The sequence below is a fragment of the Pecten maximus genome, chromosome 1 (assembly GCF_902652985.1).
Source record: "Pecten maximus chromosome 1, xPecMax1.1, whole genome shotgun sequence".
Lineage (NCBI taxonomy): Eukaryota > Metazoa > Mollusca > Bivalvia > Pectinida > Pectinidae > Pecten > Pecten maximus.
Window position 1 is genome coordinate 16,638,608 of NC_047015.1, and position 21,775 is coordinate 16,660,382.

The 21,775-nt window shown below is 38.1% G+C and overlaps 1 protein-coding gene across 2 annotated transcripts; it reads left to right on the top strand.

Moving 5' to 3' along the window:
- Positions 1 to 62: 62 nt before the first annotated feature.
- On the top strand, positions 63 to 21,764 carry LOC117326247 (ATP-binding cassette sub-family A member 3-like). Of its 2 annotated transcripts, XM_033882925.1 has the most exons (21): positions 83 to 107; positions 633 to 717; positions 1,056 to 1,471; positions 3,592 to 3,903; positions 4,305 to 4,567; positions 4,985 to 5,219; positions 5,572 to 5,745; positions 5,994 to 6,175; positions 7,313 to 7,450; positions 7,704 to 7,833; positions 9,984 to 10,138; positions 12,242 to 12,397; positions 12,665 to 12,875; positions 12,964 to 13,213; positions 13,348 to 13,472; positions 13,814 to 14,833; positions 15,105 to 15,317; positions 15,793 to 16,364; positions 17,197 to 17,384; positions 19,788 to 19,958; positions 20,912 to 21,764. In XM_033882925.1, the coding sequence occupies exons 3-21, from the start codon at positions 1,171 to 1,173 to the stop codon at positions 21,381 to 21,383; spliced, it is 5,268 nt and encodes a 1,755-aa protein (XP_033738816.1). In that variant the 5' UTR covers positions 83 to 107; positions 633 to 717; positions 1,056 to 1,170; the 3' UTR covers positions 21,384 to 21,764. The 2 variants fall into 2 exon arrangements, with proteins under 2 accessions (XP_033738824.1, XP_033738816.1); XM_033882933.1 differs by lacking the exon at positions 633 to 717 and having other exon boundaries at positions 63 to 107.
- The last annotated feature ends 11 nt before the right edge of the window (positions 21,765 to 21,775 follow it).

Consider the following 21,775-nt stretch of genomic DNA (forward strand, 5'->3'; position numbering starts at 1 on the left):
AGCGTTCATAGGTTGTTAATAAAATCAAAACAGAAAGTGATATAAATATTGTTTACTTCCGGCGAACACATGACTCTGATGACTCCTTGATCAAGGGTGGACTGCAGGTTTGTACGCTAATCACGCAACGAAATCCTTAGTACACGTTTTTACCGTCTGATTATATCTGTGTAATGTCTAAAGACGGACAAGTACTACAGATAACCTTATTGAGGTCTGGTAATCTTTCTTGTTGACTTGGATACTGAAAGTTTTAATTGGAGAAAAAAAAACATATTCCATCAAGATGAGCAGCCCAAAACATATTTACTGTACTCAGCAAGGAAATTACAAACCCTGGCTGTTTTGATGAAAGACCAGTGTGCCTGACTCATCTGGTATCTGATTAGTATTTACAGAAAAAAATATTAGCCCTTACGTACTAGTCTACATATATAGTAGGGACTAATAATTTTCTATAAATGCAGACGCCTGTCAGTCACTACACTAACCCTACCTGTTGACCTTCACCTTGTTGATATGGACAGAAGAAGCAGGAAAATGTCTTTTCTGTTAATTATGAAATATTAGAGAGGTTATAATCAAATGCACATATCAATGTTGCTCTAATACAATTAACTTATTATATTTAGCTCAGTGGGACGAAGTCCAGAGCAGAGGAGCTATATATTGCTATACCCCCGGACATCAGCATTGGCATCATCATTAGACAGATAGGTTTAAGTTTTTATAAAATAGTTTTGTGTCAATTCTAATGAGGATAGAGCTTAGATATTTGACATACTGGTATGTGTTCCTGGTGTCAAAACCTTTCCATTTGTTTTACAATTGAGGACCTACTGACCCTGACTGTGACCTTTGACCTACCATTAAAAATTGATTCTGAATTCCAACCCACACAGTGAACTATATTGTCTTCTGACAATTTTTATCATTAAGAATCTTGTCTTCCTGATATTTCACATTATTGTTATTCATGGAAACTACATTTCTGTGTAGGAATAAATTTTTAGATGTATTAATTTGTATGGTAATTATATAAATTCTGTTTTCAGACAGCTACCGCCATGACGATTTACCAGCATATATGACAACAAGATGATTTAGTATGACAGCAGAAAGATTAGGCATATTATCATTAAATATTATAATATACACCAAACAAAAGAAATGGGACATTTCACCAAGTTTCTTCTTTTACTATGGAAAAACTATGTATTACAAAAGCGGAAGAAGATTGTGACCATTCTAGAAATAGGTATTCCAACTGTGTTCTCCTTGATCCTGATATTTGTGCGTCTGCGAGTAGATGGCCAGCAAGTCCCAAATCCTGTTACTTGGACAGAATGCACAGCCTTTAGGGACATTGACTTCATGCAATTACCACATAAGGTAGCTTATGCTCCAAACAACAGTGTGACTCATGCCATCATCCAGAGAGCCAAGAATTTCCTTCCTGAAATCGATTGGGGTAAGCATAATTCTATATGGTCAGAAAACTTTGGCTATGATAGAACATGTCTCTATTTTTCAGTGAATTTTCCTATAAAATGTATTGTTACTGCAACCCAAAACATAGAAATTTTGTCAGTAAGGATTTGCTGTAGGAAAGTGATACTGTATTGCTTTATGCAATATAGTTTTGCTGAAAATTACTGAAATATAGTATAGTTTTATTTCAACATGAACTTTCAGTTGCAAGGATGTGCTACATAGTAAACAAATAAATAAGAAGGGGCAACTCCTGAAGCCAGGTTCCAATTGGTATATTTTACACTCATCTATAGCTGGTGAATGTAGAATACACCAATTGAAACCTGGCTATAGTAGATGTTCCTCTTCTTTATTTATTTGATTACTGTGTTTTTAAGAGGGCCCTGTATCTGCCCGGGATCCTCCTGGAGTCTAGTAGACAAATTACTTACTATGCACATACATATGAACTTAGGAGCAGGACATTGGTTCTTGGAAAATGTTACCACCTGATATATTAACATAGGTTAATCTCTGTCTTTCTTTGATAAAAGGTTAATCTCTGTCTTTCTAAATACATGCTTTGTTTTCACCATTTCTCAGTATGTGCAATTGAGAGAATAACATTCTCAAAATAAATTCAATACTGTAATTGATTGGCACATAATGCCTGGTCCCAACTAAGATCAACCTAACACCAAAATGAGGCAACCACACACATAACGCCTGGTCCCAACTAAGATCAACCTAACACCAAAATGAGGCAACCACACACATAACGCCTGGTCCCAACTAAGATCAACCTAACACCAAAATGAGGCAACCACACACATAACGCCTGGTCCCAACTAAGATCAACCTAACACCAAAATGAGGCAACCACACACATAACGCCTGGTCCCAACTAAGATCAACCTAACACCAAAATGAGGCAACCACACACATAACGCCTGGTCCCAACTAAGATCAACCTAACACCAAAATGAGGCAACCACACACAAAGCCTGGTCCCAACTAAGATCAACCTAACACCAAAATGAGGCAACCACACACATAACGCCTGGTCCCAACTAAGATCAACCTAACACCAAAATGAGGCAACCACACACATAACGCCTGGTCCCAACTAAGATCAACCTAACACCAAAATGAGGCAACCACACACATAAAGCCTGGTCCCAACTAAGATCAACTTAACACCAAAATGAGGCAACCACACACATAAAGCCTGGTCCCAACTAAGATCAACCTAACACCAAAATGAGGCAACCACACACAAAGCCTGGTCCCAACTAAGATCAACCTAACACCAAAATGAGGCAACCACACACAAAGCCTGGTCCCAACTAAGATCAACCTAACACCAAAATGAGGCAATAATAATGCAATTGTTCTCAATCGTAATCCTTGCTGCATTTGATTCATCCATAGCAAAGTGGGAAGCATTTCCATGACATTGATCAAAATAGTTTTACAGTCACATCATGTGATCTAGACTGCATCTATGGGCTCATACATGCAGCCCAGATTAATACAGTGTATCTGCAGTAAGAATGTCAAAATACATGGTATCTGCAGTAAGAATATGCTACTCAGTATTGTTTGTAAAACAATGTTCTGATACTGATGAAAGATTGAGTTAAGAATTAAAATTTACACTAGATAACCTTACCTGTATATGATATATAGCTCATCCCTTATTCCTATGCACTGTCATTGTACTTTGTTATTGTATAATATTGATATAGGTGCCAGAATTACATTCTTATTTGATTCTATGACGATGTGAAAATTAAGAAAAACTCCTATGTAAATTGTTTTGTTATGACTTTGAGAAAAATTAAAATAAAAGATGCTATTGAAAAGAAATTAAGCAGAATTCGATTTCAAGTTTCTTTGCATTTAAATCAGTAACAAAAAAGGCAAAAAAAATTACGTTTCAATGACCTTGATAAATACACAGCATTGTTCCATCCTATACTGTATGGGTACAAACCAACCAAATCCTAGTGGTGTCTCACAAAATGTAACTTTTAAAGTCACATATAGAGGATAAACACTAGCTCATTGGAAAGAGCTCAGAAAACCACCTCATTCATAACTATGTTTTTTGTGTAGATCATGGGTTCCGAACGGAAGCAGAAATGGTGGACTTTGTACAATTTGTCAACAGGACTGGTAACATAACCTATGTTAACAACACTCGTGATTACCTGGGAGGAATCGCCTTCACTAATATGTTCCCCACAGGGGCTTTGCCTCGTGACATTCGGTACAAGATACGTCTTGATTCAGTACCGAGGCTTTCTCATTCACGATTCCGCCTAAACCCATTCAAGATGGACACCAGTTGGTACACACAGTTTATGTTTCCTGTATATCAACGAGTTGGACCCCGAGAGATTAGCGAAAAATGTGGAGGGTCACCAGGTAAAATGCTGCTTCCATTTTTTAAAACAATTCATTCAAAATTGGTGTGAATGAATGGGTATATTTGATACAGGAGCCACATTATATGCATGTTTGTGGTTTGGGAGGGACAATGGTAGAAATAAATTTTTCTTGATACCGGTAGTTACACAGAATCTCCTGTCTTACAGCGTTGGTTATATAAGATTACTGTTCTAATATCTGATGATCATTGGTTTACCATGACAAATTTAATCTGAAGATGACTACAGTAATAACAAATATGTCCACAAAAAAGTAACCTAATGTAACCCAGACAATCTGTAGTCTTAAAGACAACATGTTTATATTGTCAAATTACCTATAATGATATAAAGATATATATGAATATCAAATGATACAATTCTGATGTGAATTCCTAGGTTATGTAAGAGAAGGATTCGCAGCCCTCCAGACAGCCATCAACAAAGCAGTGATTGACCTCCAGGGGACCTTGAGTAACAGGAGTGAATACAATGGCGATATAGAGCTAGGATTACGACGTCACCCTTACCCTCCTTATAATGACGACTACTTTGTCCTCGTTATACAACAGCAGTTTCCACTCATCATCATGCTCAGCTTTGTGCTTGTCGCTCTCAACATTGTCAAGGACATAGTTCATGAAAAGGAAAAGAAACTGAAGGTAAGTTTGTCTTGTGTTGACACTTACCTACCCTGTATATCATAATTCATGGTACTATATAACATCTGAGAGAGATATACTGTTCAAGACCAAGTCTATGTCAGTCTCAACTTTCAGGTCCTGACTTTTTTTATCCCTTAAAAATATAGAAAGCAAGAAAATTGTTGAGAGATTAATATATAGCAGACAGCATTGTAATTTCACAATTGATGTGACCTCTAAGCAATCGTAGATGTTTTCGAGGACAATATGTGGTTTATGAACCCCTGGAATAGATATTAACCAATATAGGGGCTGAAAAACTGCATTATAGAAATTGAGTCATAAGTCAAGAGTCACTATCGGGGTATATTATATAACTTGACTAGAGTTGATGAAGATGATGGGTCTAAGTCACTGTATTATTTAACTTGACAGGAGTCAATGAAGATGATGGGTGTGAGTAATTGGTTACACTGGTCTGCTTGGTTCACCAAGTATTTCCTGTTCTTATTGGTAACAGTGTCCATCATGACCGTATTCTTCTGTGTCAAGACGTACAAGGGACGGGTCATTGGTCTGACTGACCCCTCACTGCTTTTCGTCTTTCTCATGCTGTATGCTGTTGCAACAATTTCATTCTGTTTTGCTATCAGTGTCTTCTTCAAGAAAGGTAAGTTTTATTGAAACATATTGAGGACATTTCAGTCTGTCATATTTGTGACTTATACTCAAGATGATACAGTTACAGAATATCCTAACAAGAGCAGTTGTTATTTTACCAGGAAACATGAAAATAATATTTCATGCAGACAAAGGTAAAAAACTGTGAGTTAAAAAATAGTGACTTTGAAGATCCATTTTACATATGAAAATATTGTGCAAGAAATAAAAAATTTTTTTTTTAAATTACCAGCAACAGAAAATGAAGATTTTTAATTTAATGCAGTTACTTACTGTCTCTGTATTGATAACAATCTGATGCCATTGTAGTCATTATCAATAAAACTTGTTCTTATCAATAGCTAACTCAGGAGCTGCAGCAGGTGGCATCCTCTTCTTTGTATCCTATATACCCTACTTTTTTCTGGAGCCCCGCTATAACACATTTACCTGGGGACAGAAGATAGCTGCATGTGCTGTATCCAATATAGCAATGGCCTATGGAGGAGCCGTGATTGGCATGTTTGAAGGCACAGGTACTCATATAAAATATTGTACGACAAGAACTGCTACACTTTAGACAAAGCTTCAGTTCGTAATATTGAATTATTTCCCGTTATGATAAATTGCTGTTTTTTTTTCTGCAGGGTTTTATTCCCTGGAAGAACAGAAGTATACCCAATGAAATTGATTTTCATTCAATTTGAGAAGTAAAATAATAGATTTAATTTTTCGTGTTTGAACTTTGAATATGAGTTTTCTATGGTGACGATATCAATTTTAGGTACTGGAGTTCAGTGGGACAACTTCACCAAGGGTGCATCAATAGATGATGACTTTGCAATGTCCCACATTATGATAATGCTGGTGGTAGACACAGTGGTATACAGCCTCATTACATGGTATGTGGAGGCCGTGTTTCCTGGCGAGTATGGTGTCCCTCAGCCCTGGTACTTCTTTCTTACAGTGAGTATATATATTTTTTTTTTTAATTATAGGTTTTTATGTTTACTTACTAAAATCAACACAATGGGACAGAGAAGCCTAAGTAAGCATATGTAATAAATAAAGGCCTTGTTTTATGTTCTGTAAGTGCCATTCATTCCAGTTTGTATGTAGCAGGCCTTTAACTAATTTTGTCTCACTTGTGACAAAATAGCAAAGCGAGACAATGTTACTTTTCCAGCGGTGACAGTGATGGCCACTGCAGCATCATCAACATTGCACTTTAAGGTTTAGCGTTTAGATCCATCCAGAATTTATGGTCCAGTTTAAGATGCTGGGAACCTGTGCTTTTGTTTAGCTCAGTTTATCATATATTATCAATGTTATTTAAACAAAACAAGGAACACGGTTGCATTGTAGTACAGACATCTCGGTACACCTTACAGATTTATGAATTGATATAAAACTTGTATTGCTTCTCCAGTTGATTAACAAATTAGTATATAGCAAAACTGGAAGGAGTTCTATGATAAATGAGTATATTTTCTTCTCACTTTTCAGAAAGAGTGATTTTTTTGGTAAAAATGACATATTTAGCTGAATTTTTAGAATTATGGATTTTTTTTGCAAAAAAATTGATACTGTAAATCACTTATATTTCGTGTGGGATTTATTTTCGCGTTAATTCGCGAGGAGAGTCAAACACATCCATTTTGAATCTACCGTTATCTTTAGTTGGTGAACAGATATCGCCGTTAAAGTAATAATAGAATGATAAATTATATACTTATATCAGATTGTAATTTTATATCACAAAATACTACATATGAATGGGCGTGAAAGCTTTATTTACATTGAAAACAACTCACTTCACTCTCCACATGGAAATATCGCCGACCTGTTAATGTTAATGCATCAACATTTACACATGTGTATGATGCATGTAGCCTGTTTCCATATTATCAAATGGAGGGGTTTTTTGGAAAAAATATTGAAGTTTTAGCGAATTCTGGAGTTCAATTACTGTAAACTTACTACATTGTTTACTGAAATAGCAGGACAGGCGAGATGTATAATTACAAGTAATTCTTATAAATACATGCATCAAGTATAAATATGGTTATACTGGTGTGAAACATGTGACCATGACTTTTGTAGAGGACATACTGGTGTGGTACATCAGCTGTCGAGGACATTCCTGATGACAAGAGAATCTGTATTGGCCAGGATCCCGATTACTTTGAGCCTGACCCCCAGGGCATACCAGCGGGGATACAGATACGCAATCTGAGAAAGGTGGGCACATTGATTTAATCTACATATAAGTTATACACTTAGTTCTGTCCTAATGTAAAATGATTCAATGTTTAACAGGTTAAATGTGATCTGTTCCTTTTTTTCTAGTAATTTTTGTGACTATGCTGCTGTATGTGTTTGTCATTATCCACAGGTGTGTATAAGAAACAAAATTGTTATTCTACAGTGTATAGATAGATGTATGTGATTGCAATGTTTATGAAAAAACATTTATGAATTTGTGATAACACAGGAGTTTGGTAAAGATGAGAAGCGGAATATTGCTGTTGCTGGAATGTCCCTGGACATGTATGATGGCCAGATAACTGTACTCCTGGGTCATAATGGAGCCGGCAAAACTACAACCATGTCAATGTTAACAGGTGGGTACAGGTCAAGGTCAATGTTAACTGGTGGGTACAGGTCAAGGTCAATGTTAACAGGTGGGTACAGGTCAAGGTCATTGTCCATGTTAACAGGTGGGTACAGGTCAAGGTCAATGTTAACAGGTGGGTACAGGTCAAGGTTATTGTCCATGTTAACAGGTGGGTACAGGTCAAGGTCAATGTTAACAAGTGGGTACAGGTCAAGGTCAATGTTAACAAGTGGGTACAGGTCAAGGTCAATGTTAACAGGTGGGTACAGGTCAAGGTCATTGTCCATGTTAACAGGTGGGTACAGGTCAAGGTCAATGTTAACAGGTGGGTACAGGTCAAGGTTATTGTCCATGTTAACAGGTGGGTACAGGTCAAGGTCAATGTTAACAAGTGGGTACAGGTCAAGGTCAATGTCACTGTAACTGGTGTCTACAGATAAAAGTCTGCGTCATCTAATGTGTACACACCAGGTCAATGTCAATGTTAACAGGTGGGTACAGTTTGTTTGTTTGTTTTTGTTTAACGTCCTATTAACAGCCAGGGTCATTTAAGGACGTGCCAGGTTTGGAGGTGGAGGAAAGCCGCAGTACCCGGAGAAAAACCACCGGCCTATGGTCAGTACCTGGCAACTGCCCCACGTAGGTTTCGAACTCGCAACCCAGTGGTGGAGGGCTAGTGATAAAGTGTCGGTACACCTTAACCACTCGGCCACCAAGGCCCTGTACACGTCAAGGTCATTGTTAACTGGTGGGTACAGTCAAGGTCATTGTCCATGTTAACAGGTGGGTACAGGTCAAGGTCAATGTTAACTGGTGGGTACAGGTCAAGGTCATTGTCCATGTTAACAGGTGGGTACAGGTCAAGGTCAATGTTAACAGGTGGGTACAGGTCAAGGTCAATGTCACTGTAACTGGTGTTTACAGATAAAAGTCTGTGTCAGCTAATGTGTACACACCAGGTAAATGTCAATGTTAACAGGTGGGTACAGGTCAAGGTCATTGTCCATGTTAACAGATGTGTACAGGTCAAGGTCAATGTTAACAGGTGGGTACAGATCAATGTCATTGTCCGTGTTAACAGATGTGTACAGGTCAAGGTCAATGTCACTGTAACTGATGTCTACAGATAAAGGTCTATGTCAGCTAATGTGTACATATCAGGTCAAGGTCAATGTTAACAGGTGGCTACAGGTCAAGGTCATTGTCCATGTTAACAGATGTGTACAGGTCAAGGTCAATGTTAACAGGTGTTTAGAGCAATAGATATGTGTGAAACTATGTCTCCATGAGACATGACATGGTGAAATAAATTTGTCACTGCTGGCCTTTAACTATTGATGTTTGACTATATATAATAGTACATTATGTAGTTATGACTAATGACTGTAGTACATTATGTAGTTATGACTAATGACTGTAGTACATTATGTAGTTATGACTAATGACTGTAGTACATTATGGAGTTATGACTTATGACTGTAGTACATTATGTAGTTATGACTAATGACTGTAGTACATTATGTAGTTATGACCAATGACTGTAGTACATTATGTAGTTATGACCAATGACTGTAGTACATTATGTAGTTATGACCAATGACTGTAGTACATTATGTAGTTATGATCAATGACTGTAGTACATTATGTAGTTATGACCAATGACTGTAGTACATTATGTAGTTATGACTAATGACTGTAGTACATTATGTAGTTATGACTAATGACTGTAGTACATTATGTAGTTATGACCAATGACTGTAGTACATTATGTAGTTATGACCAATGACTGTAGTACATTATGTAGTTATGACCAATGACTGTAGTACATTATGTAGTTACGACCAATGACTGTAGTACATTATGTAGTTATGACCAATGACTGTAGTACATTATGTAGTTATGACCAATGACTGTAGTACATTATGTAGTTATGACCAATGACTGTAGTACATCATGTAGTTATGACCAATGACTGTAGTACATTATGTAGTTATGACCAATGACTGTAGTACATTATGTAGTTATGACCAATGACTGTAGTACATTATTTAGTTATGACTAATGAGTGATGACTATAGTACATTATGTAGTTATGACCAATGACTGTAGTACATTATGTAGTTATGACCAGTATAAACTGAGATTTTTATGTTTCAGGCTTCATCCCCCCGACAGGTGGAACAGCTTATGTGAATGGCTTTGACATCAGAGAGGACATTGCCAGTGTTAGGAATAGCCTTGGACTTTGTCCTCAACATGACATTCTGTTTGATACCATGACAGTCGAGGAACATCTCTGGTTCTTCGCTAAGGTTGGTGTATGTTGTCATAGTGACAGACTTGCAGTAGGTTTTCAGGCTTTGACATTTGAGATGATAAGGATACTTACATGTATGTATAATAAAATATATTCGAAACCCCTAAAATTATGTATGTTTATCTTTCTAGGCCTTAACAGTTAAAAGTCCACATTACATTATGTGGATGTGGTCAGTCTCCTAAATTATTGCATATCCCTTGTACAATGTATTTATCTGTACTTTCTCATTAATTATGTCTTTAGGTTTTATATGTGAATTCATGAATTCTCAACAGTGAAGTGTTATTTGAATATGCATGGTTGCCAATGTTCACAAAAAAAACTATCTTTCTATAAATAAACATGAATTAGCCTCAAATGAAAAATATGAACCAAATACTTGAAGATGTGTTACAAGTTACCTTTGAAAAATATCTATATGTGTTTGATGTGTTGATGTACTACTGTGCACAATTTAAGATAACAAGACCTTTATTACCCCGAACCACCCCAACCACCCCCACCACCCCCCAAATTACAACGTGTTTGTCTGTTTGTTATCAGATGTATGTGTTATGTTGCCCTTACTCATGTTTCATTAAAAACCAACTTTGTGCTCAGAAAGAAGACAGTATCCTATTTGATATCAGTTCTAAATAGGAGATGTAATGCTTTAGGATTAAGAAAATTCTGTTCCATTGCTATGTATATGTAGTTAATAAAAAGTTTCAAACATTTCTTATTTCGTGCAGCTGAAGGGCTGTTGTCTTTATAGACAGGTTTATATACAAGTGTCACATGTTCCAGCTGAAGGGCTGTTGTCTTTATAGACAGGTTTATATACAAGTGTCACATGTTCCAGCTGAAGGGCTGTTGTCTTTATAGACAGGTTTACATACAAGTGTCAAATGTTCCAGCTGAAGGGCTGTTGTCCTTATAGACAGGTTTACATACAAGTGTTACATGTTCCAGCTGAAGGGCTGTTGTCCTTATAGACAGGTTTACATACAAGTGTCACATGTTCCAGCTGAAGGGCTGTTGTCTTTATAGACAGGTTTATATACAAGTGTCACATGTTCCAGCTGAAGGGCTGTTGTCTTTATAGACAGGTTTATATACAAGTGTCACATGTTCCAGCTGAAGGGCTGTTGTCTTTATAGACAGGTTTACATACAAGTGTCACATGTACCAGGTGAAGGGCTGTTGTCTTTATAGACAGGTTTATATACAAGTGTCACATGTTCCAGCTGAAGGGCTGTTGTCCTTATAGACAGGTTTATATACAAGTGTTACATGTTCCAGCTGAAGGGCTGTTGTCCTTATATATAGGTTTATATACAAGTGTTACATGTTCCAGCTGAAGGGCTGTTGTCCTTATATATAGGTTTATGTACAAGTGTTACATGTTCCAGCTGAAGGGCTGTTGTCTTTATATACAGGTTAACATACAAGTGTTACATGTTCCAGTTGTCTTTATAGACAGGTTTATATACAAGTGTCACATGTTCCAGCTGAAGGGCTGTTGTCCTTATAGACAGGTTTATATACAAGTGTCACATGTTCCAGCTGAAGGGCTGTTGTCTTTATAGACAGGTTTATATACAAGTGTCACATGTTCCAGCTGAAGGGCTGTTGTCTTCATAGACAGGTTTATATACAAGTGTCACATGTTCCAGCTGAAGGGCTGTTGTCCTTATAGACAGGTTTATATACAAGTGTCACATGTTCCAGCTGAAGGGCTGTTGTCTTTATAGACAGGTTTATATACAAGTGTCACATGTTCCAGCTGAAGGGCTGTTGTCTTCATAGACAGGTTTATATACAAGTGTCACATGTTCCAGCTGAAGGGCTGTTGTCTTTATAGACAGGTTTATATACAAGTGTCACATGTTCCAGCTGAAGGGCTGTTGTCTTTATAGACAGGTTTATATACAAGTGTCACATGTTCCAGCTGAAGGGCTGTTGTCCTTATAGACAGGTTTATATACAAGTGTCACATGTTCCAGCTGAAGGGCTGTTGTCCTTATAGACAGGTTTATATACAAGTGTCACATGTTCCAGCTGAAGGGCTGTTGTCCTTATAGACAGGTTTATATACAAGTGTTACATGTTCCAGCTGAAGGGCTGCCCATCCAGTGAAGTAAAAGGTGCTGTGGATGAAATGATCGAGAGTATCAGACTGGAGAACAAGAGGCATGTGAAGAGCAGCAAGCTGTCAGGAGGCATGAAGCGCAAACTTTCTGTTGGCATTGCTCTTATAGCAGGGTCAAAGGTCAGTGAGAGTGAAATACGCTTATCTCTATGTACTCTATCATCATGGTAAAACATATCAGTGAAATAATTTTATTGAATCCTCAAAGAATTGAAGTCCTTTTCTTTGTATTAAGCTTCAGACAGATATCTTGTATCTATTGTAAGTCAGTAATATGTTGAAATACATTATCATTTATAGGTTTAAATTTCTTTAAATTTCAACATTCAAGAAATTTTTCTCCACATTATGTTATTTTGATAATAAATACAATGTAAATCATTACAGATTGTGATACTTGATGAACCATCATCAGGGTTGGACCCAGATGCCCGACGACAGATATGGACAGTTCTTCAAAAACACAGAGCAGGAAGGACAATACTTCTAACCACTCACTTCATGGACGAAGCAGACATCCTGGGCGACAGGATCGCCATCATGGCTGATGGGGTTGTCAAGTGCTGTGGAAGTTCACTGTTCCTCAAAAACAAATATGGTAAGTCATTGTCTAATATCCATTGATTTTGTTCTTTTCTGCTAATAAAGAGTGACTTAATGTTAAATTAATCTTCTGTTTTACACAGGGGCGGGGTACCATATGGTGATAGTTAAACAGCCAGATTGTAATGTAGATAATATATCCAAGTTGATCAGGACATATGTACCGGCCGCCGAGATGGAAAGTAACATCGCAGCCGAACTCTCCTACATACTGCAACAGGAGAGTTCCAGTAGGTTCTCGGACATGTTCAAGGATATGGAGGCTAATAAGGAGGATCTGGGTATTGCCAGTTATGGGGCGTCAGTCACTACAATGGAGGAAGTCTTTCTCAGGTACAAAGTATGCCTTTATTTGTGTTGATCAAATTTGAGACTTATTGTTCTAAAGATGCGAGCTTTCTGTAAAGGAGCAGATTTGAGAATTATCTTTGATTACACACTTTGATAAGACTGTTCTGATTTTGTAGGGTCGGGCACAGCAATGACAGATCTATCTCAGACAAACTGAAGGGAAAATTGACTGTCAACTATCCACAGAATGGCTTCAGTTTGGATGCCTCAACCTCATTCAGGCGAAGCAGTCATAGCCTAGGTAAAGAAGATACCTCCCTCACATAACCTCCCACACATAACCTCCCTCACATAACATCAAATATCTTAGTTTATCTTGTGTATAACTTTCTAACAAAAAACAACATAAAGATTCTTTAACATGCAGCTTTATTATTTAGAACTGAATCCTGATTCCTTTCACTGAAGCATATTTAAAAAAAATTTAATTGATTTTGAAAAAGTATAAATATTAAAAGCTACACTGTACCTGAACAAGAACAAAGCAAAGCATGCCTGAATTTCAGATATTCTGTTAATACTACTTATTTAAGGAAAGTTGTTTCCTTCTATAACCACTAAATTTAGATTGCATCTTTTCAGATTTTAACATTAAATACAATGTGAATGGTATGTTGACGATTCAGCAGTTCTGGGCCATGTTTGTAAAGCGAGCAATCCACACATTCCGTAACAAGCTGGTAACGATAAGTCAGCTGGTGGTACCACTGTTCTTTACTCTTATGGCTCTGATTGTGGTGAAGACTTTTCCTGGTCCCGAGGACCTTCCCCCACTTACCCTCACACCAGACAGATATGGAGCCAACGACATTGTGTACAGAGCGAGCCCGGGTAACATTAGTGAGAACCTCAGTCATTTCTACAGCAGTCAGTTTGATCAAAGTTCTACAGAAACTGTGACTTCTGTCAATGGTCAACCAGGATATAATGCAACATCTGACATCATAAAATTTCTGGTGAATACAGGAGAAAAAAGCATTGGCCTGTACAACCTCCACTACATGGTGGCAGCCGACTTCCAGCAGATGTCAGGGTCAGAAAAGGTCAAGGCTACAGCTTATTTCAATGACCAATCATATCACTCATCAGTGATATCATTGGCAACAGTTAGTAATGCTGTGGTTCAGTATGTCACAAACAGTTCTGGCTTCTCCATCACCACAGTGAATCACCCTCTCCCTCGCACCACTGAACAGAAGGTCAAACAGCAGATAACGCAGGGTACGACTGGATTCATGGTTGCCTTCAATGTTGTGTTTGGGATGTCCTTCTTGGCCAGTAGTTTTGTTGTTTTCATAATCAAAGAGCGTGCCACTAAGTCTAAACACATCCAGTTTGTCAGTGGTGTTCACTCCCTCAACTTCTGGGCCTCAACATTTTGCTGGGACATTATCAACTACCTGGTGCCCAGTTTGTGCATTCTAGTGACGTTTTGGGGGTTTGATATAGAAGCGTTTGTGACTGATGACCACATAGCCCACATTCTGTTGCTGTTCCTGCTGTATGGCTGGGCCATGTTACCATTCATGTACCTCCTATCCTTCTTCTTCTCCCAACCTGCCACAGGCTACGTCTGGCTTACTATGTTCAACATAATTGCAGGTATGTTTAGCTAATGGTCCTAACTTCCTAACTTTTTAGTGGCCTATAATATAATAATATATAGATAACATCTTCCACACATAGGTACATGTGTAATTAATTTATAATGGTGATAATTAGATTTGCATTCTTTGATAACAAAAAAGTCTATCATTTTGTAGGTGTTGTACTTTTATCATTGAATTTTTTTATCAGAAAAGACTACCTTTTATAGATAAGGTGATATGTTAGTGTTGGGATCTTTATAAACAAAATTGTTTGCCCTTTGTAGGAGTGGCAACATTATTAGCGGTGGGTATCCTAGCGATTCCCCAGCTGAACCTGGAGGACCTGTCCCATGCCCTCGAGTGGGTGTTCTTGGTACTGCTGCCCAACTACTGTCTGGCTCAGGGACTGTCTGACTACTACGCAAACCATGAATATCTGGGCATCTGCCCTAACATCACTGTCCTCTGTCCAGTCTTCCCTAACCCCTGTTGTGGAGGTAAGAAAAAAACATCCTTGATTTTTTCACAAGCATGAGAAATTCACACCAAATCAATGATTTCTTAAATGTACAACAAAAAATATCAGTATTAGATATTTATTTTTACAGTATTTCAATGCCTCTGGAAGGGATCGAACCCGGGACCTCTAGCTTACTATTCTTACATTCTACTGATCCAACTTTAGAGAAGTTCTCTGTAGCCAAACTGTATATTACAGCTAGTATTAACCATAATTCCCCTCCAGGAAAGAAATCCTTAAGTTTCCAAGAGCAATGTGAAAGTAATAATAAGAGCATTTCATGAGTGAAAATGGAACAGAGGTCACGATCAATTCTGTTTAGATCACTGCCTCCGTTAGGGATTGAACCCTCTGGATTCCTAATATTAAGCTCAACCGATGCAGCTAAAGAGAAGTTCTCTAGTATTCACCAGGGTTACACTACTCTTAAAGCAGATTTGTTTTGTTTCCAGCAACAACAGGCAGCTGTGGACCAAGTGGTTGTATCTACTATCGGAATGACTTTCTGAGCTGGGACCAGGGTGGGATAGGCCGTATGTTGGTCTTCATGGCTATTCAAGGCGTGGTGTATTTTAGTATGATCTTACTTCTGGAGTCAGGGCTGTTCCTTCGTTTCCTCTACCTCATTGGCCATCGTGACCAGCACAGGAGTAGAGCTGAAAGTGAAACTACACCCCTCCTCATACAACAGGCCAATACACCGAGGGCACGGCTATACACAGAGAATTCACTGGTACAAGAGGACACAGATGTAGCGACAGAACGGGCCCGTCTGGCTAACACAGACACACAGCAGCTGTGTTGGGAGAACTCTCTAGTAATGAAAGAGCTTACCAAGTACTATGGGACCAAGCTTGCTGTTGACCGTATCAGTGTGGGGATTCCTCAGGGCGAATGTTTTGGACTTCTAGGTATTAATGGGGCCGGAAAAACTACAACCTTCAAGACATTGACTGGGGATGAGATCATGACCTCAGGAGAGGCCTTTCTCAGAGGCTATAGCATAAAAAGTGATATTTCAAAGGTAAATGTAAAATTATCACAAAACTTATAATACTAATGAATAAACTGATAATCATTTAACATACTTAATTATAAGAAATCTCTGGCAACATGATAATAAAAATACCACTTTTAAACTGACACCATGAGACATAATATATTTTACTTATAAACAATTGATTTGTTTGAGACATAATTATAAGTTTATGATTCAATAGCCAGAGATGCAGAGTTTATTATCAATATATTAAGTGACATGGCGAGCATGTTATACTGAGTGATAAAGCCTTTAGTTAAATGTGTATTATGGTGTTTTGACCTTCAGTATGTGTAATTCTCACCGGCTGTATAACATCGAAACTTTGACCATGCTTACTGTTGACCTCAAAATTTAGTTTTTGAAGAGCTTTTAAGTCCATGAGTATAATGCTATAACCATCCTATTTTCCTGTAGTGATATAGATTTGATATAACATTGAAATTATTTTCTGATTTAAATCTGTTTTGCATTTAACTGTTGACATAACTTATTTTTCTGAGATAACATTTTAAATCTCATCTGATTTTATTGCATTATATGCATAGAATGTCAATGTAATTTTCTATCAAACACATTAATTCAATTGTATTTACTTTTAACTTTTTCATGAAATTTTACACATTCCAAACTTTTTTTTTTTAAATGTGTATGACTAAAATTGCAATTAATTCAGAATTCACACTATTTAATATGTGATCTACCTTAACTCAAAATTGATTTTGAAATAGTTTTTTGAACTCAAGTTGAATTAATAATTTAAGCATTTTGCTTAAATTGATGCAGGTGAGATTAATGGCTCCTCTTATTACTGTAGGTAAGGCAAAACTTGGGGTACTGTCCTCAGTATGATGCTCTGATTGACCAGTTGACCGGCAGGGAGACGCTGTATATGTTCGCACGTCTCAGAGGTGTGCAGGAGTCACAGATTTCTGATATTGTTAACAGTCTCCTGGACATCCTGCTACTCACACCACATGCTGATAAGCTTGTAAAAGCATACAGGCAAGTTTTACAGCAAACTGTTCCTGATACCCACCATTTTCCACCTTCGCATTAAAACTCCCATCATCCTTAGTCTGTTTCTCCAACTCAGCCTTCTCTAGTGTTAAACTCCTGATCCTTTGCCACAATCTACTCCAAGTGTAAAAAAAAACACTGTCTTCTGTTTTTTTCACATCAACCTTCTCCATGTATTAATATCCCCCACCGTCCTCTAGTTCTCCACCTCAACCTTCTCCAAGTATTAAAATCCCCCACCGTTCTCTAGTTCTCCACGTCAAACCTCCACAAGTATTAAAATCCCCAAGTGTCATTTGGTTCTCCACCTCAACCTTCTCCAAGTATCAAAATCCCCCACCATCCTCTAAATCTCCACCTCAACCTTCTCCTAGTGTTAAAATCCCCCACCATCCTCTAGTTCTCCACCTCAACCTTCTCCTAGTGTTAAAATCCCCCACCATCCTCTAGTTCTCCACCTCAACCTTCTCCTAGTGTTAAAATCCCCCACTGTCCTCTAGTTCTCCACCTCAACCTTCTCCTAGTGTTAAAATCCCCCACCATCCTCTAAATCTCCACCTCAACCTTCTCCTAGTGTTAAAATCCCCCACCGTCCTCTAGTTCTCCACCTCAACCTTCTCCTAGTGTTAAAATCCCCCACCATCCTCTAGTTCTCCACCTCAACCTTCTCCTAGTGTTAAAATCCCCCACCATCCTCTAAATCTCCACCTCAACCTTCTCCAAGTGTTAAAATCCCCCACTGTCCTCTAGTTCTCCACCTCAACCTTCTCCTAGTGTTAAAATCCCCCACTGTCCTCTAGTTCTCCACCTCAACCTTCTCCTAGTGTTAAAATCCCCCACTGTCCTCTAGTTCTCCACCTCAACCTTCTCCTAGTGTTAAAATCCCCCACTGTCCTCTAGTTCTCCACCTCAACCTTCTCCTAGTGTTAAAATCCCCCACCATCCTCTAAATCTCCACCTCAACCTTCTCCTAGTGTTAAAATCCCCCATCATCCTCTAAATCTCCACCTCAACCTTCTCCTAGTGTAAAAAATCCCCCACCGTCCTCTAGTTCTCCACCTCAACCTTCTCCAAGTGTTAAAATCCCCCACCATACTCTAAATCTCCACCTCAACCTTCTCCAAGTGTTAAAATCCCCCACTGTCCTCTAGTTCTCCACCTCAACCTTCTCCTAGTGTTAAAATCCCCCACCATCCTCTAGTTCTCCACCTCAACCTTCTCCTAGTGTTAAAATCCCCCACCATCCTCTAGTTCTCCACCTCAACCTTCTCCTAGTGTTAAAATCCCCCACCATCCTCTAAATCTCCACCTCAACCTTCTCCAAGTGTTAAAATCCCCCACTGTCCTCTAGTTCTCCACCTCAACCTTCTCCTAGTGTTAAAATCCCCCACTGTCCTCTAGTTCTCCACCTCAACCTTCTCCTAGTGTTAAAATCCCCCACTGTCCTCTAGTTCTCCACCTCAACCTTCTCCTAGTGTTAAAATCCCCCACTGTCCTCTAGTTCTCCACCTCAACCTTCTCCTAGTGTTAAAATCCCCCACCATCCTCTAAATCTCCACCTCAACCTTCTCCTAGTGTTAAAATCCCCCACCATCCTCTAAATCTCCACCTCAACCTTCTCCTAGTGTTAAAATCCCCCACTGTCCTCTAGTTCATCACCTCAACATTTTTAGAGTATTAAAATACACAACTGTCCTGTTGTTCTCCACTTCCCCATGAAATGTTTGTCAATAATGCAGATATTAATTGTATGAAACAGTTTTTAATTTATTTAGCATATTAACATGCTAAATTGTTAGAAATCATGTGAGCAAATGATATCGATAGCAAGCTGTGCAATTACATGACAATAATAAGTCTCCTATCTCACAAGGTGTTGATTTTGAACTGATATTAAAGCCTTTTGTAACCTGAAATTATCACTTTATTACATTTTTACCAGTGAAATATCAAAAATTATTCATTCTATAAAAGTGATATTTTTCACTAGTGAAAAATATCATATTTTTCACTAGTGAAAAAAATCACTTTTGCTGATTTGACCAATCAAATTAATGATTAGAAAATACCAAAATAATTGACCAATCAGAAAGCCCGACATATATGTCAGCACCTGGACAGGGGAAACTACTTTTTTTGTTTACAAATTATCGCTGTAGGCCTAGTTAGCATACGGGGTAGGTTTTTCGTTGATAAAAAATGTAATAAACAGAATATCTAACAGTGTCTTCAGTAATACCAAATATATTTCACTCGTGTGGCTAATATTTTGATATTTTTCACTCGTGCTGCGCACTCGTGAAAAATATCAAAATATTAGCCCCACTCGTGAAATATATTTGGTATTACTGAAGACACTGTTAGATATCCTCTATATATTATTTACAGTGGAGGCAACAAACGGAAGCTGAGTACTGCCATAGCCCTGGTGGGTAACCCACAAGTGATATTCCTTGATGAGCCAACAACAGGGATGGACCCAGTAGCCAGGCGCTACCTGTGGGACACACTTTCAAGTGTGAGAGACTCAGGGAGGACACTAATACTCACCTCACACAGGTAATCTACAGTAATACTCACCTAACAGGTAATCTACAGTAATACTCACCTCACACAGGTAATTCACAGTAATACTCACCTCACACAGTAATCTATAGTAATTATAACCTCACACAGGTAATCTACAATAATACTCACCTCACACAGGTAATCTACAGTAATACTCACCTCACACAGTAATCTATAGTAATTATAACCTCACACAGGTAATCTACAGTAATACTCACCTCACACAGGTAATCTACAGTAATACTAGTACTCACCTCACACAGTAGTCTATAGTAATTATAACCTCACACAGGTAATCTACAATAATACTCACCTCACACAGGTAATCTACAGTAATACTCACCTCACACAGTAATCTATAGTAATTATAACCTCACACAGGTAATCTACAGTAATACTCACTTCACACAGGTAATCTACAGTAATACTCACCTCACACAGGTAATCTACAGTAATTCTAACCTCACACAGGTAATCTACAGTAATACTCACCTCTCACAGGTAATCTACAGTAATTATAACCTCACACAGGTAATCTACAGTAATTATAACCTCACACAGGTAATCTACAGTAATACTCACCTCTCACAGGTAATCTACAGTAATACTCACCTCACACAGGTAATCTACAGTAATACTCACCTCACACAGGTAATTTACAGTAATACTCACCTCACACAGTAATCTATAGTAATTCTAACCTCACACAGGTAATCTACAGTAATACTCACCTCTCACAGGTAATCTACAGTAATACTCACCTCTCACAGGTAATCTACAGTAATACTCACCTCACACAGGTAAGTTATACTTATATTCACATATTCAAATATTGATATGGTTGTGACCTCCGTTGATATGGTTGTGACCTCCGTTGATATGGTTGTGACCTCTGTTGATATGGTTGTGACCTCTGTTGATACAGTTTTGACCTCTCTTTACAGTATGGAGGAGTGTGAAGCTTTATGTACCAGGCTGGCCATCATGGTGAATGGTCAGTTTAAGTGTTTGGGCAGTACTCAGCATCTGAAGCACAGGTTCGGTGAGGGTTACACCCTACTGGCTAGAGTTGGATATACCCCGGAGGGAGACCTGGCACCAGTACGTCCACTCATGTCTTACATTGAACAAAACTTCCCTGGTTATGAACTAAAAGACATCCACCAGGGGTCACTCCACTACCACATCAACAATCGGGAACTCTCCTGGGCAGACATCTTTGAGCTTATAGAGGCAGCGAAGATTCCTTACAATATTGAGGACTACTCTGTCAGCCAGACAACCTTAGAGCAGGTGTTTATTAATTTTGCAAGGTCACAGCTTCCTCCTCAAGAGGAAGAGGAAAGTCTATGTCATCGGATGTGTCTCACTTGTCGTCCAGTTTGTTGTGTATCAGCAGTTGACATAGACTCCTGAGATTGATTTTATAATAGCACTGTTAATCAGCCCATGTATACAGATAACTACAGAAATGGGTTAGACTACATGATACACTGTTCTCCTTGATAGTATATTTCATTAGTTTGCTGCCAACTTGTCCTGTGATAAATACTTGTAGCAATTATTAAGTTTGATGCCATTACAAATGTTGTCTTTTATTAGTATTACTTGGTCATCATTTAGTCCGTGCAGAACTACTACACTTGTAGAGTGATTTTATCTGTACATATGTACATGCACCCATTCCATTTCATTTAATGAAGCTATGATGATTTCTATTTTTTACAATATATTGTTTTTATATTTCAGAGTATTTTATTTTGAAAATGTGTGGTATTATATAAATTGTGTTGTGTAATTTTTAAGCT